This window comes from Lethenteron reissneri, chromosome 18, assembly GCF_015708825.2.
Source record: "Lethenteron reissneri isolate LAM-NWPU_2019-01 chromosome 18, ASM1570882v1, whole genome shotgun sequence".
Lineage (NCBI taxonomy): Eukaryota > Metazoa > Chordata > Hyperoartia > Petromyzontiformes > Petromyzontidae > Lethenteron > Lethenteron reissneri.
Window position 1 is genome coordinate 8971350 of NC_083796.1, and position 17525 is coordinate 8988874.

The 17525-nt window shown below is 44.2% G+C and overlaps 1 protein-coding gene across 2 annotated transcripts; it reads left to right on the forward strand.

Annotated features, from left to right (window-relative positions):
- The first annotated feature begins 1049 nt into the window (after nt 1-1049).
- Nucleotides 1050-16451, forward strand: LOC133343837 (cartilage intermediate layer protein 1-like). 2 transcript variants are annotated; one of them, XM_061553738.1, is made up of 11 exons: nt 1050-1461; nt 2824-2966; nt 3192-3278; nt 3640-3909; nt 5693-5866; nt 6225-6398; nt 7455-7526; nt 8734-9051; nt 10396-10504; nt 11819-11973; nt 12213-16451. In XM_061553738.1, exons 2-11 carry the CDS (start codon nt 2909-2911, stop codon nt 14609-14611), a joined length of 3816 nt encoding a protein of 1271 aa, XP_061409722.1. In that variant the 5' UTR covers nt 1050-1461; nt 2824-2908; the 3' UTR covers nt 14612-16451. The 2 variants fall into 2 exon arrangements, with proteins under 2 accessions (XP_061409722.1, XP_061409721.1); XM_061553737.1 differs by having other exon boundaries at nt 1050-1443.
- The last annotated feature ends 1074 nt before the right edge of the window (nt 16452-17525 follow it).

The following is a 17525-nucleotide window of genomic DNA, read 5'->3' on the forward strand; positions in this document are numbered from 1 at the left end:
TGAAAAGAGATTCTATAATTAGGAAAAGTGCACCGGATTGCAAGCCGTGTACATGCACGCCATACTTTCAAACGGACCAAGAAAACCTCCGTTTGGATTCAACAGTGATTAAGAGTAATTTGGGTGGCTCTGAGTGGTCGCATATTATTGTTACACACATGCCCCAGGTCTGGATCTCATTTCCGCATTTGCTATCGCTTTCGTGTGCACAAAAAGAGGGCACATGGCTTGGAATCAAACACGGTCTGTGGGCTGAACCCTCATTTTGTATCCAGTCCAGTATTCAGCAGACAGTGGCTGTGGGCATTATTTCTTCACTGATGGGGTAAAACTTATTATAGCAAAAGCAAATAATGACATAAGCATTTACAGAATGTGTATTTCATTAAATAAACGCATGCTTGTTTTTATTATTAAATAAATAGTGCAATTGTAAGATTTTCTAGTAATGGAAATAATAGGCAATGCTTTTTTCTGACTTCTCAAGAATGCGAAATACATGACTGACTGCAGCACAAAATAGCAGATTACAATATGACGTTTCAGTCGCAATATTTTCCCTTCTCGTGTGTTCTTTCGTGATGTATTTCCCCCCCACTAATATTTTCTCAACGAGAAAACACAAATGTCGTTAATCTCTTTATTAAATCATGAATAATCTACGTCTCTATTGGCACGGTTGGCTGCGTACGGTGCGAAAGAACTTCAACATACCTACATAATCATGCGTGCACATGTATACAGCATCTACCACTGTTTGGTTTGCCAGGATAATGAACCGCAATTATTTGGATCGTGGTACGAGGTTAAAAGGTCGTTAAATTGCTTTAGATTGTGCCTCAAATTATACTCTTCCATGATTCACGGGTGATTCGCTGTAAGTAATCGCGTTTGCTGACCGCGCCTTCCCCCGCTGGTCGACCTGATAAACGCGTGCACTTTTCCATCTGGGTCCGGCCCTGGCCACTTGGTCCATGGGAATTTTTGTTGTTGTTCAAATAAGAAAAAAGCCACCGAATTCCAATCGCGAGCCATCATCGACCAGAGCAAAGCAAAAAAAAAACCAAGAAGACGGGTATCAATCTGCGTTCTGTTCGGCGAGCTGTACATCACAGCAGTTGGGGACACCAGTGGGCGGGCTTGACGCTATAGGATTAGAAGGTGTTTACAGGATCTTATAAAACCCGAGCCAAAGCTCCCCGTGAAAGAAATGTAACTGGCCTGACCAAGCTGCAGTTCTGAAATGCAATTGAAGAGCCCCGGGGGACACAGTGGCGTGCGTATAAAAGTGTGGGATTTGCAGTGGGAAGACCAAAGTGGGGAGCAAGATCCGACGGAGGGCTACTTGAATTCCGCTGCGGAGCCTGCATGAGACTTCTTCCATTCAGACAGCTGGTCAACCACAACGATAAGCGCTTAACTGTGACAGCTCGCTCTTGTTGGGTGAGTTCACGAAAAGAGGTATTTTTGTTTTATTTTGTCTATTCTGCTTTGTTAATATTTAAAGTTGATCCATAACACGGATGTTTATATGATCTACATTAAGATTTTTTGAAAAACTAAAAAGATATTGAAGTCTACTTTAACTTCGGAAGATCTTGAATGGCGTGTAATTTTAGATTGTAATATAGTTACATTTCGATTTAAAGCTTTCGTGACTGCAGGGATTCATCTTCTTGGTTATTTCGGTAAAGTCACGTAGAAGGGAAATAATAAAATATTAATACAGTGAGAATTGTATTTTATTATATTTTATTTTAAATATTTTATTATTTCCCTTCTACGTGACTTTACCGAAAGAACCAAGAAGAATAATATAGTTATATATAATACTTAATATACCCTATTTCTTAATGTTAGATTGTTTAAGGAGTACTATCAGTTATTTTGTACGTAATATAACATTAAAGTTTAATGTTTTATTCCATATTATTTGTTTAAAATTTATGTAATTTTTATTATAATTAAATTAGGTCAAACCAAAAGTACGTAAATGATCCATGTTAAAAGTCACATTGTATAAAGTTAAACATTTTCAAGCAATTTAGAACAAATATTTTTACGTTTTAGAATGTTGCTTACTTACATTATACAAATTTGGATACATATAGTAGTTTCATCCTACAAGTGGTTACTGTATGTGTTTTTCGCTTAGAAATGTGCAACTTCAGAGATCTTTTGCGGTCCGAAATGTGCTTCTTGTACTTGAACAGAGCTGTAAAATTTGATGCAAGCTTTGAGCAGCATCTGGCTTCGTGGGCACACACATGTCATTGATATCGTACGAAAAAAACGAACTCTCTTTCAATGCTTTCAGTGTGCTTACAAATCTGTGCATGCGATACAAATGAAGCAAGGGATACTTTGGGTTAATATTAAAACGAGGTATCCCGCGGGTTGAAGCGGCGGCACGAATGGTTAGCGTAGTGCTCCGTGAACCTGCCAACCTGAGTTCGAGTCCCGGCTACAAATGACGTCAGTGTCAGGTGGCATCTGAACCACTCTTGGGTCCTCACTTCACCAAACTGGTACTAACTAGCATGGTTAAGTATGGTCAAACAACATCTGTGAATGACATGGAGTGTCTTCATCCATCAGTAGATTGGCATTACGCATAATATTAACAAAATATACCTTATTGTAAAAAAAAGTGTAATGGCATGTAGCCAAATCACCCAATAATGTCTTTACAGATTATACCATGAGAGTGTGTCTTAGTGTTTCACGAATGGATCAACAAATTTCAGACTACAGTCGAACGGGTCCAGCCAAATGCAGCTCTCTCAATGCTGCAACATACCCCTTACTTTTGTGTATGTGCAGGTGGCCAATACAGCTGGGGTGTTACATTCTGCATGAGAGATTGGAAGACATCGGGGTCCACAACGTTGCAACAGGACCTACAAGCATGGGGGTGGTCGGGGCGCTGCTGCTGTCCTGCGCATGCCTCTTGGCCACCGTACTAGGTGGGAAAAGGACGCCACATGGTCAATTATTCCAACGCGGATTTTATTGCGTCATTAACTTAACGCGATTCGCATATTTTCATGATTTGTATTAACGTGTTTACTACGTTTCACTCCGGTTTTCTAACAGGTGTGTATCTGGTTGTGTATACGATATATTTAGATGCAATTGCATACACGTTGTGTAACGGTGTGTGTTGATAAATATGGTCACTGTGCTTTCAGGATCTCGGATGAGTGGTCTCAAGGCTTCTCAGAACCAGGCCATGTTAGTGCAGAGCAAGAACTATCCGAACATGCTGGGGAACCATGGTATGTCCCGGGACCTGATCCCAGGCACTCACGTACAGGCACGATTGTCTCGGGTTGCCACCTTCGAGGTAGAAAACAACCGAACATATCATGAAAAGAAGAATATCTAACAATACCTTAAGAGGAGATAAATATATGCCTACATGTAAATGCATGGTCCCGAGTGGTTTATCATTACGCAATTGATAAAAAAACGTGACTTATAATGTCCCGGGAAGACAGATTTCCCAGTAGAGCTGCCTCAAAAGAATGTAGGATGATCCTGAGACGACCTGGATAGGGTGGCAAGCATGCTCGTGCCCCATCAACGCATCATTTGGCAATGGCGAAATTGCTGCGGTGTGCTTATGACCTTGTGCAGGCTACAGCGAGTGGACCTCGTGGTTTAACATTGACCACCCGGGTGGGAGCGGCGATCACGAGCGGCTGGAGGCAATCCGGTTCTACTACCGTGCGCGCGTCTGCTCATCTCCACTGGCTATCGAGGCGCGCACCACTGCGTGGGTGCCAGCTGCCAGCACGGGCGAGAGGGTGCACATGAGTCCCCATGAGGGCTTCTGGTGTCTCAACCACGAGCAGCCCGGCCAAGCGAATTGCTCCAATTACCACGTGCGCTTCCGCTGCCCAATCGGTATGACGCTTCATCACCACCACCACCACCGCCACCATCATCAACATCATGAACATTAGCGCCACTGTTACATCGGTACCATCATGTTTATTATCAGAGTCGATCGTCACGGTTAGGGCCCAGGGCTGTTGTAGTTTTGGGGGCCTCTCTTTTAATATTAAACTCCTTCCTTTTACTGTTGGTCCACCAACCATGCCTGATAATGCTCAACACTCAGTTCTGGTTTTTAAATGTGATATGTAAACATTGTAAAGCTAATTAAAAGTAAAAACGAAACTGTGTTAATTTTGGCACATAATTGGTTGTAATCCACCGAGTGCTGCTATGGCTTTCATCACCAAATTACCTCCATAATACAGTTTTTTTGGGTTAGATCGCGTAAATATATAAATGTGCCGTTAAACCCGCCACCACCCAACACAGCCAATTAGGAAGTTTTCTCACGTAAACAGAACATGCCAATTCGTTACTTGTACGGCACACCGGTGTGTTGAAGAGCGAATCCACAACATTTACAATCTGAGTATGACGTTTCACTAGTTATTACAACTAGCTTCATCAGGCGACAGGCAGATTAGTGTCGGGTGGTGGCGAGTTTAACGACACATTTTTATGTATATACGCGATATAACCCAAAAAAAACTGTATTATGGATGATATTGGTCGCGAAAGCCGACGTGTTAAACCAAATTACCTATTTAATTTATCACGATGCCACAATCACTGTGTTTCAACCATGATGAAGCTCTATACATATATTATTGTGGAAACCCTCGAAGTTAGGGCTGCAGCCCTTAAAGTCGCTGCAAAAAGCCAGCCCCTGATCACGCAGCGGCGTCAATCTTGAGTGTGCAGGCCATGGACCAGGGCCCATGGGCCCTTTAGCCAGAGGGGCCCAAGCACCGGGCCACGATGAGTGGGTTGCAAATTCGAGATGCGGCCCCATTTACTTCCAAGCACCATTGAACAGTTTGAACAGTTTATTTAGAATTGCCCTGTGAGCTAAGAAGTTCTTGAATCGGGTGCCAACCGAGCTAACGTGACGCAGAGCGAAAACGCCGCGTTCCGTCTGGTTTATGCCGTGCTCATAATGCACCTCCGATTTCTCACACCTCCGATTATCACGCTTGGCTACGTATGGTGCGAAAGAAGTTCAACATGTATGCATACATGTGTAATGACATGGTGACACCTGCTGGCCGGGAATGGGAAGCACGGGTACGGGCACGGTTAAAGTAACCAATCAGAGAAAGAGGTGTATCTGGGGCAAAGGTAACAGGTGGGGTTAGCCGAGATACTCCGGGAACCTGCTCAATGGTTCCACGAGAGGGTGTGTTCAGAAGCAGGGCCTAGCCACGCCTGGGGGATATAAGGGGGAGCAGACCTGGGGCTCGGGGTTCATGTGTGGATTCTTGGGTCCTGGCTGCGTCGCTGCTCGCCGACATCTCTCTCGTCCGGCCACGTGGAAGATCTCCTGTGGGGTTTCCATCGCCATCATCGTCACGCCGCCAGCCAGCGGCATAGCCGAGTGAGGGCGGTGGGACCACGCCGAGTGATCGGCCGTGTGTGTAGCCAGTAGAGATGTTAATATCTAAGTGTTGTACTCAGAGTGAGAAGAATAAGTGTTGGCCTGTGTTGTGCCCAGTGTGAGAAATAAAAGAAGTATCCTCTACGCGACGTGTCCCGGAAGTCGCTCATTACACATACATGCATCTAGGGCAGGCGTGCGCTCGTGTCATTGATGCAGACAATGTCCTTCCTTGACTGTGCCGCCACACTCCAGTGGACAAGAAGTGGTCCGACTGGGGCTCCTGGAGCTCGTGCAGTACGACCTGCGGTCGGGCCGGCTACCAGACGCGCAACCGGCTCTGCATCTCTACGGGAGCCATCGTTCCACAGAGGACGCAGTGCGAGGGCAAGGGGGTGCAGGGTCGCCTGTGCTCCAAGCCGTGCCCAGGTTCGTGCCGCGCGATCGACGGCGGGTGCTCACGCTAAGTTGGCTCCGACGTTGCGGAATAATCTTGAGGTTCCAATTTGGTCATATGCTTCCCTGCACGACTTTAAGAGTGTGACGGTAAAAAAAAAACATGTGCGGTCGAAATATTTCTGAGATGTGTCCCACTTTTCTGGGGAGGGGGCAGAATAATTGTCCGGAATGCGAAGTGTAATTTGTTGTTGTTGTTACTCGACAAATATGATTCGCATGGCTGGGAAGGCTTTCCCTGGCTTGTGAACGCAGTTGATTTGCTATGCACCGGCAATGGCTCCTGGTTCCCTGAGAATAATCTAACATGAGGTGTGCTGTTGATTTGCAGCCGTTCACGGAAATTGGACAACCTGGACCAAGTGGTCGGTGTGCGGCGTGACGTGCGGGAATGGACAACAGCTGCGTCAACGATGGTGCTCCAACCCCACACCCAAGTACGGGGGGCTGGACTGCACGGGGGCCGTCCTGCAAAGCCGCTTGTGTGCCAAACCTACCTGTCCAGGTAAGGTGCTACGCCTTGCTCACAAAGTGCCAGACTCTATTAGGACAACAGAAGAAAGTTTTGCTGGCTGGCTGGCTGGTGATGTCACCGCGCATATTTGGACGATGACGCTGCCCGCATCTCAGAGCGTTGAGCCGGGTTCGAGTGTGCAGACCGTCACGCCTACCCCACACCACCTACCCACCCTCTACGCGGCCATGCGTCTCATTCACATGCACGGGCAGTACGTACTCGTTTTGTAAACGAGAGGTAGAGATTGCTCGCTCATGTCACTGCTGGCGGATGGGCCTCCACTGAAGGGTATTTTGGTCGACTGCCACACTGGCCAGGACGTCTTGAAGGAGGCGGGAGTGTCCACGCTTTACCCCACCACACGCCACCTGCTGATCTACTCACTGTGGTTGTGATCATTTATGCTGCCTGGTGGCGAACTTAATATAAAGGATTTAAAAATATATTCGCCTGTGGAGGACGCGGGGATCGATCCCGCGACCTTTGGCATGGGAAGCGAGGGCGCTACCAACTGCGCTACTCCGCCACGGCCTGTGGAGGGGTTACGCTCTGGGCTCTTACACTCTGACGTTCAGCCAAAGCCATGAATGCGTTCTATTTGAATATATGTAAAATATATTTTTTTTGCCTAAACAGTGTAAAATTTTGGGAATTTTTTTTTCACGAACAATAATTGTCTGGCACAACGAGTCTGTGTGGAAAATGTCAGCTCGATTGGATCACGGGAAGTGGGTTAAAAAACGACCGAAAGATTTGCACGGTCCTAAGCAAGCAAGCAAGCACGCGAACTTAATATAAAGGATTTAAAAACAACATACAAAGTTGTTTCAAGTGCCTTGCCGGGAACTTGAACTGTAAACCTCTCAATTGTCCGGTGTGATGACCATTACACCGTGGCAGCATCTCTCCAACCTGTTGTCTTGACTTATATTCAGTGCTTTGTATTGTCCTATATTGATGCAATGACGAATGAAGTTGTGCAAATGAAATTGATGCTTAAGGCGGTTGTTTGTTGTTGCTGTCCTTATTCAAAACCTGCCTCAGAAACGGTCACAAGGAGAATGGTGTCTGCTTACAAGCCACCAGCACCCCTGCCAACTCCAGCGAATAAGCCGGGTAAATAAAGTAAATACCTAAACAGACTGTCTAAATGAAACACGTATTTATAAGTTAAATATCAAAACAAATTCAAAACATCATTCGTGAATGTTTGAGCAATACATTTTCCCATGAAAAATGTTGCTGACGCTTTTATTTTCAATACTTTTTTTTAACATTTTCAAATTTAGATTGAAAGTGTGAATGTATTAGTACTGTCTGCCTGTCTGTATCTATTGCCTATCTGTCTCTTAAGGCGGGTACAATAACATTTTAAAAGGTGATCCAATATGAACACAAATTTAGTGTAAAGTTTTGTTATATTTGCAAACTCTTTCCAAAAATGGCCAGATTGATCGAAGGGTTCCCCAAAACGTGGAGCGTGGACATCATCACCAGTAGAGCCACAATTCAAGCCATGATTTGTCATCGCAGCCTACGGAAAATAACTCTAATAGAGCAGATCAAATATCAACGAGATTGTATTGTTAAGTTGTTTTGCTTTTAGGGACGAACCGTATACCTCCGAATAGTACGGTTAGCTACATACAGCGTGTATTTTTGACATTTGACTCCTGAACCTTTTTGCCGCACGCAAGAATAGAATAAACGCAAGAATAGAATGTGCAGTCACCTTTTTAGTATGTACTGTATGTTGAACTTCTTTCGCACCGTACGTGGCCAACTGTGCTCATCAGAGGTGTTTGGGAAGGACAACAAACCAAACACAAAAAGCGGTTCTAAAGAAATGAATTTTCAATATAGATGAATTAAAAGTGCATAGCGCCGTGACCATCTTTGTTTGATGGTTAGCCGAAAGCTACTGCCAGGATGATCAGAGTTTGCGTGATGGTTTACCTTTAAAATTATAAACTATTTTTCTATTTTACTAGGTATTGCCCACTGAGCTATATACTGTAGCTCTTTTCCAGAAGCAACCTGGACACAAATGATAGCTCAAAAAAGTGGCTTATCACGTGTAAATTTCTAGCAGCTAAATACTCTCAACACATTTTTCTAAATGTGGAGGGAAAACCCAAAAGACCCGAAGAAAAATCCACGCGACCACGGGGAGCGAGCGAGAGAGAGAGAACACGCAAACTCCAAATATACAGCATGCCTCAGGGTCGGGATCGTACCCACGACCTCCTGCATACCAGGCGAGGAAGTTAACATCTCGCCACCACGGCACCCTTTGCACGCTCTTCTCCCCATGCTGTCGCAGCGTGCAGTCTGTCCTGCACCGTGGGGCACGTGAACGCGGCGTGCGACGCGTGCGTGTGCGACGGTCACCTCCTGGACGGCGCCGTGTTTGGCGCAGCCCGCACCCCGCTCGCCGGTGCTCGGGTCACGCTGCTGGAGGGGCCCTCTCAGAGGTGGCTCGCCGTGTCGGATGCCCACGGATCTTTCCGCGTGCCGGATTTGTGCCCGAGCCGAGGGGCACGCCTCGCAATCGAGCACGAAAAGCACGTGCCGACGACGGCGCCGATCCTCTGGGCCAAGGGGCCGTTGACCGTCTTCAGCGTGCAGCTGAAACGCGCGGGTGAGCTTGCGCGAACCTTTGCGAGTTTGTGACGCCAGTCAACAGCGTGACCTCGGCCAAAGTCGGCAAGGGCACAACGTTAAACGAGCTTTGAGCGAACGTTAAACGCGAAACAGAACAAGGAACAACATGGCCTGCTTTTGTTTTTCGTATGTTCTGTTCTCATTCTCTCACCCCCCTTTGTAGATAAGGAAAAGCTGTCGTGGGTATTCTCCGAATTAGCATATTTTTAGTAAACACCACCACTGTTAAATGTTACACCAAAAGTTTTTGACTTAACTATAATAATTTAAAATGGGGTCCTGAGCATTCAGTAGGGAGTCCTCAGTCCCCTCCATCCGCCCCTGCCACTGTGGGACAAAAATATGACAATTTCTCCATTCCCAACAATGACGACAATAACCAAGTTGATGTATTTTAGCCATTTCGTAAAGATGTGCATCGGGGTTTGTGTGTTAGCTTCTACTCATACAACATTGGCTAAACACTGACAAATATAGTGTCTAAGGAGTTAGAATGACTGCAGGATTATCATTATCATCCAGGATGAATTCACTGCAAGGTGAAGGTGACCCCCATGTTGTCGCCATCCTTCGTAGTCTTGACACGTCATAATCCAACTGACTTCTACACATGACCTAATCTCATCTTCATGGTGATCATACTGCTAGGCATGTCACCTCTATCAACTACTATTCTGTTATCAGTCTTGTCCATCAGCTATCTTTTTGCCAAAGCCCACTTCACTTGTCTTAACTGTCAATGATGATGTCTCTCATTTAATTTGCAAGTTTCGAAATCGTTTCCTGGTATATTAACCAGCCCGCATTCACCGGTCTGGCGAAGTATAGCCATAAAACCACACATCATGAACATTGATTCTTAACCACATTTCCCAATCCCCAGAAGCAAGGCCCCGTGGTCGGATTCTAAGGAGCAAGGGGTGCTAAGAATAACTGTGTGGAAGACAACCAGTAATGCTGGGTTGAATTATCTTAGACCTCTGTAGACTATATGTTGAATGTGAAAGCGTGTAGGTAATCATAAGAACAAAGCTATTTGTTATCCAGGTATAGAACCTTTAAGTCACTCTGGATTTGATCAGGTAAGGGAATGGAATAATATGTACTATATTAGGAATGTTTATCAAGAGAGAGTAAAGACATATCGAAATAAAAACATGATATAAAATGCCATTCTATGAACTGCAATTTCAACTACATACGACACATAGCCCCACATTGCATTATTCACGGCACAAGTTGTGCATTTGCTCTCCGACAGCGGTATCCTTACACACATTATATCAGTGGATATTTTAACGAGGTTTGTTTGCTCTGCCAGAAAAACCACACGTCACCAAACACCCAGAGGGCAGAATGCGCTACGAAGGACAAGGAGTGAGTTTGTGCTGTAAAGCGGAGGGAACGCCAACTCCAGAAAAATACTCGTGGTAAGCAACGTTACTTCGTGCACACATGACACATGCATAATCAACGTTTTTTTGGGTTTAGATCGCGTTATTTATAAATGTGTCGTAACCCTCCACCACCCGACACGGCCAATCAGTAAAAAAGTGTCACGTTGACAAAAGACAATTAGTTCACTGCTTTAGCCCACCGGTGTGTTGAAGCGATAACACATGCAGTGAAATCGTGACCTCATGAAAGTCTACAATGTCGACTGAAGGAGTGCAATTAAGAGGAAGAATTATAAAAAATGGAGGTCCGGCCCATACTTCCAATTTCTGAAATGCGCCCTAATCCACCAACCTCAATCGCTTTTTCTGCGCACTCGTGATAACGTAGGTTATACGAGTTGCGCGTTTGTAAATGTACTTATTTACAGTACTCTTAGTTTTTTCGGTAAAGTCACGTAGGTAAATTTTTTTATTAAAATTAATAAAAATAAGATAATAGAATAATAATCTATTAATTTATTTTTATTAATTTCAAATTTTTACCTACGTGACTTTACCGAAAAAACTAAGAGTATGAATCCTTGCAGTCACGAAAGCTTCAAATCTAGAATTATTTACAGTAGTTTTACGACCACGGAAGACGACTTAAGAGATTGGTGCCGGAAAGATGTGCACTGCTTGAGAATAATGGCGCAAGACAGAGGAAAGTGGAAACTAATTACGAAATGTGCGGTGAACACCTACGGTCTATCTGCCCATGGATCGTGATGATGATTTAGAAGTATATTTAATTGCATATTCTCTTAATAATTTTTGTTTATGTATTTGGTGCCAAAGCCATCAACATTTTTCAAAACTTGAGCCACCGGTATTAAATTAAAAGTGGCAATATAATTAAGCCAATGGCCACCGACAATTTGCAAACAACATTCCAATCTCAAAACCCAATTCATGTTTGTACTTAACCCACACTAAACGAAAAACAACTGGCCATGTCTTCGTGTACATACCAGGTGTACATTACTTATTGTAGGGAAAGCCAAGGAGAGAGCGTGGTTCTTGAAACAATTCACAACATGCCAAGCTGTGCTCATACTTACAATAGGCTGCAGGCGCTGGAACATGGTAATGGAAACATTGTTGCATGATGTGTGATATCACTGCTGGATACAAGCCACATCACTATGTAACAATGTGCTACTTTTGCTGGATAGCGGTGCATGTGGCCGCGTGGCGTGTCTATGCCAGGGTGCCTCCCTCTTTACTCACCATTGTGTCCGAGACGTGAAACACTTCTCTGGGCTGTCATCTTGAAAGTGTGCTTCTCATTTGTAATCTTGCCCCAAGGTATCACAATGACACTCTGCTAGACCAGGAGGTGTATAAACATGGCAACCTCGTGCTGAAAAATCTAAAGCCGTCGCAAGCAGGAGAATACTACTGCAAGGCAACAAACATTGCTGGCTCCATGAAATCTTCACCAGCTACCCTATATGTCGTGGGTAAGGACTGCATACTGTGTTCTCTAGTTTCAATACATTCATTGCAGTGATTTAAAGGTTATTTTGGGCTCAATGTATGGTTTACTTTGTGCGGTACATTTCCAATTTATTTCAGAGAGTACAATCCAATAAAGGTTTTTATTTTATTTTTACACAGTAACTGCACCTTTGTGTCCACATATTCAATTGCTTTAAGATGTCCATTTATTAATGTGTCCTACTGTATGTTTTCATAACAGAAAAAGGTAATGCCCCATGTGACCCAAAGCCTGAGACAAACTTGATAAGGCTTCCACACGACTGCTTCCAGAACCACACGAACTCGTTTTTCATCGACGTGGGGAATTGTCCCAAGAAGGTGTGCGTCAAGGAACTCGACTTCGACCTGCGCTGCAAGGACAGTGTCAGCCACTGCTGCGGCATCACCAGGATGGAGAAGCGGGACATCCAGTGCAATGGCTACACGCTGCCCACCATGGTGGCGGCCGAGTGCGGCTGTAAGAAGTGCACGCAGACCAAGATGATTGTGCGCGGGAGGGCCGTGGCTGACGACAACGGGGAGCCGATGAGGTTCGGCCAGATGTTCATCGGCAACATTGCCATCGGGTTCACCGGCTACAAAGGCGACTTCAACCTGCAGGTGCCTCCGGGCACGGAGAGGCTCGTGGTGACCTTTGTGGACAGGTTTGGGAAGTTTGTGAACAGCACCAAGGTCCTGCTCTTCAACCACAAGGGAGGAACGGTCTTCCACAACATCAAGTTGCAGAGAAAGAAGCCCGCCATTCCCATCGCTTCCACTGTCACCAACACGATTAGCCTGGGTGAGATGGAGGGGGAGGATCCAATTGGGCAAATAGAAATTCCGCCCAACTCATTCTACAAGTTGAATGGGGAGCTGTACAACGGCACTGTGCAGGCCAGCGTCACTTTCCTGGATCCGCGAAACATCACGACAATGTCGTCTGCCTCTAGTGACTTGAACTTTGTAAGTGACAATGGCGATATGTTTCCCTTGCGTACGTATGGCATGTTTTCTGTTGACTTTATGGCGGAAAATTTGCAGGAGCCTCTGAACGTCGGACAGGTTAAGGTTTTCCTCGACTCGGCACAGGTTAAAATGCCACAGCATCTGAAATCAATGAAACTGTGGTCTTTAAATCCAGAGACCGGAATGTGGGATGAAGAAAGCAACTTCCTGTATGAAAAATCCAAAAGGCGAAAGAGGGAAGAGCGTACATTTCTCATAGGAAACGTGGAAATTAGAGAACGCCGGTTGTTTAACCTCGATGTACCGGAAAATCGCAGGTGTTATGTTAAGGTGCGTGCTTACAGAAGTGACAGATTCTTTCAGAGTGAGCAGCTTGAGGGTGTAGTGGTCAGCCTGATTAATATGGAGCCGCAGGAAGGGTTTTCCGCAAACCCACGCGCGTGGGGAAGATTTGACAGTGTCATCACAGGTAAAAACGGTGCTTGTTTGCCAGCCTTTTGTGATGAGCTGGTCCCAGATGCTTACACTGCCTACGTGACAGCCAACATTGGGGGAGAAGAACTGGAGGCAGCTCCGTCCAGCCCCAAACTTAATCCCAATGTTATTGGCACGGCTCAGCCATACCTAGGAAAGCTTGAGTACCGACGTACTGACCACGATGACGAAAGGTTCAAGAAGACTGCTTTCAAGATTAATTTAGCAAAACCAAATGCGAACTCCCCAGCAGAAACTGATGGGCCAATCTATCCTTTTAAAAACATCAAACAGTGTGAAGATGCCCCTTACAATGCTAATCATTTCAGATTTTATAGGGTGGAAGATGACAAGTATGAGTTTAATACCGTTGCATTCAACGAAAACGACTTGACAACCTGGAACGAAGATTACCTGTCCTGGTGGCCAAAACCAATGGAATTTCGTGCCTGCTTCATCAAACTGAAAATCAAGAGCTCCGCGTCCGTGATGATACGTTCCCGAAACCTTGGGGGCACTCACGTGGAGACAATCGACAAACTCTACGGCATTCGCGACATCCGCAGCGTCCACACCAACCTCAAGGAGAACGTATCTTCGGCATGCATGGAGTTCAAGTGCAGCGGCATGCTCTTTGATGAGAATCTCATTGATCGCACGCTGGTGGATATTTCGACGCAAGGCGACTGCCGCCGGGAGAACATAAACGGCATGCTCCAGGAGTATCTGATCAACCACCCACCGCACATAGTCAACAACGAGACGCACGGCTTCAAAATGTACGCGCCTCTGGATCCGTTGGGACACAACTACGGCATTTACACGGTCTCGGATCAGGACCCCAAAACCGCCAAAGAAATCGCCCTCGGCCGATGCTACGAGGGCTCGTCGGACAGCACGTCCCGCGTCATGAAGCCCGACGTGGGAGTGGCGGTGACCTTCGCGTGCCGCGAGAGCAACGTGACGCGACAGAGCCTCTTCCAGCGCCTGCAGACGTCGCCGGCCGAAACCCTCGCCGAGATGGGGCGCGAGATGCGCGGCGGCCTCCCCGGGAGAACCCGGTTGGTGTCCAGCCGAGGTCAGGTCCGCGGTGGCCGGAGGCAGCAGCCGCAGCAGGCCCGGGCCCGGCTCGTGAGCACGCGGAGATTCCTGCAGAGGAATCGGTCCGCTCAGTGATCGCAATGGCATGGTGAACTCTACGACTGAAAGATTGACATGTGGAAAGGGAAAAATAAAGCACCAACCCCCCCCCCCCCCCCCCCACGTCTTTTTAAACTAAGCCGTCTTGCATTGCACGGGTGGGAAATGTATGGATGGTTTACAGAGATTGGAAGTTATTGACATACGAAGGAAAGATTTTTGGGTTGTTGACGGTCTTACAAATGCATTGAATGTAAAGGCATTTTTTTTGGAGAGCCGCATGTGCCTTTGATTAGCATGAAACTATTAGTGACTATATGAATGAGCATTTTTTTAAAAGTGGCTAAAACATTACAATGTGTGAGAAACATAACATTTTTATTCGAAACTAATTGATTTTGCCAGTGTACAAATAACAATGTGCACATATCGACAAAAGCACTATATGATTACACTACTTTCTTTACATGGTCATGTTTAAATAATTAAATAAATACAACATTTCACATTTCTGCTAACGTATGCTTAAATAACATGAAGAAACTGCAATTTGTTTGGCAGCTTATATTTAAAATTTGCCCGCTAATGCAATATCATTCAAAACATTTCAATGTACAATACTTAAACTGAGAAAGCAACTAAATGTGTAAGTATACATGAATTGATGTGCACATAACAATCACCATGGTAAAGAGTGCGCAGACCATTGGAGTTATCATTCACTCCAAACTGTCTTTCTCTTGCCACGTTTCTCAACCTTATTGCTCCATCTGCGCAACATCTTCGGCATCTGCCATTTCGACATCTGCCAATTTCTCATACCAGCTAATGCCCGGCTGCTGCTGAGAACCCTCATCCATGCCATCAAATCCAAACTCGACTATTGCAACTCTCTCCTCTTTGGCCTCCACATATCCCCATCACTAAACCCTAGACGATTCGAAATGCCACTGCCAGACTTCTCAACCGCACCCATGAACAAGACCACGGTAATACAAGCTGCCGTGGGCCCCATTTGCCACCTTCAATATCGTCCATGGATTCACCCTTGACTCCCTCTGCTTTCTCATTGCGCTCTACCCTCCACCATGCACTTTCTATCTCTAAGCTTTCTCTGCTAAATGCCTTCAGTCAAACTTCGCTCATTGTAAAGTTGCTCAATCTCCTCTGCTGGCTTCTTCGTCTGGGGCTCCCTATCCTAAACTATCAACTGCCTGCTTCTGTTCAATTCCAGCCTCAAGACCTTTATTTATTTTCCTCTATGACCAACTGCACTCTCTTCATAAAATAAACACGCTCACTGCTTTTGTACAGTGTCTTAATATGCGGTTGCATTTAGACACTATAAAAATCCAAAGTGTATTGCGGTATTATTTTAGTTTGATATTGAATGATACTGAACTTTTTCAATAATGATAAATATAAAAAAAATGTCAGGTAATTAGCACTAATATGAACTGTTCAGAAATATATGACTATATATTATTGGTACATTAACATTTTAAATGTATTTACAGGAACATCGTATGAAGAAAAAAATCAAGATAAATGTTTAGCTTTGGTACATAACGTTTATAGACTTCAATGAAAAGTTCAATTTTACAACACAGACTGTACTTTGAAATTGCATGTCTGAATTCAGTTTACTGACATGAACTAAATGGGTGCTTGTTTTCAAAATTAACTTATTTCCACTTAGTATTGTTTTTTAGATACTAGAGATTAATGATGCACCTAAAATGATGTGCATTAATTAATTTAACCTGAATCGGCTGATGGAGTGTGTATTATCATTTGAACAATGTTACGTTTTTAAAAAGTGGAGAAACTTCTACATACTTGGAGTCTGAAGGTTAATAAAAAAAATATTTACTGATGTTGTTTTATTTTTTTAGATTAGCTGTTTTATGTACATTTTTCTTTTGGTGGTTTATGCAAAAAATAAGCACTTTCTATAAAAGCCCATGCTTGAAAATTCAAAAGAACGCAGTTTACAATGGAAACTTCTACAAAAAGAAATACTAAATAGACTAACTGCTTGATAAATGAAGACCATCTATTGTTGTGTATCTGCTGTGGTATCTTAAAATATTACTATTCACAATATACTGGACTATTTCTAGACATTTAAATAGGGTTAAACTGGCCATTATAGGTGGCCATTTAACACTAATGTCCGGCGTGTGTAATATTTTTTCTATTACTACAATGCCATAAAACATTTGGTTGCTGTGATGATAGTGTATTGTAAATTCAACAATTTGCAATCTAAAAAACAAATTACACGTTTTTTGGTCCCTTTATTAATGTGTGCTTTAGGCAGGACACATCCCGAGAACGATTCAAAATGAGCACAATAATTAAAGCTGGATTCCTATTGGCAGTAAGCCTAATTTTTTTCAACCATCATGACAACATTGAAAACAAATGTATTTCGTAATACATCAGACTGTTAACACGATCCTAATGTTGGTATGAATACACTGCATCTATGCTTAAACCGTCAAATTATTTGATTTGTGATCTTGAATGAGATTTTCCGGGCATTTCAGTTCAGTGCCATCGTATCTTTGAAGGTGCCGGCAGTTATAAAACATATTTAGTATTCTCTCATTGCATAGCTCGACAAGTATTTCGTGTACTGTGTTTAACATCGCAAACAATGTGTGCAGTAATGAATATTGCATTAGTGTAATGAGTTGATTTGGAAAATGTTGATACTCAACAGCACATGCAATGTAAAACAAAATCATGGGCATGCAATGGAGACTCAAAGCTGTGTACATAAATATATGTACATAAAACTGTATTTACTTTAGTGTACATACATTAATGCTGCATGATTTGACAGTCACGTACTAGGTGTGGCCATTTAAATTCAAACATGTGGAATTATTTTTTTTGCAGATGACGTTCACTCCATTTGCCACAAACAAAATATGGTGAAATG

Bases quoted from the DNA above. Each gene is read 5' to 3' on its own strand.
- LOC133343837 (XM_061553738.1), top strand. From the start codon at position 2,909: ATGGGGGTGGTCGGGGCGCTGCTGCTGTCCTGCGCATGCCTCTTGGCC. The intron at 3,279-3,639 runs GTATGTCCCGGG...GACCTTGTGCAG, and splicing joins GAACATGCTGGGGAACCATG to GCTACAGCGAGTGGACCTCG. The intron at 3,910-5,692 runs GTATGACGCTTC...GCCACACTCCAG, and splicing joins GCGCTTCCGCTGCCCAATCG to TGGACAAGAAGTGGTCCGAC.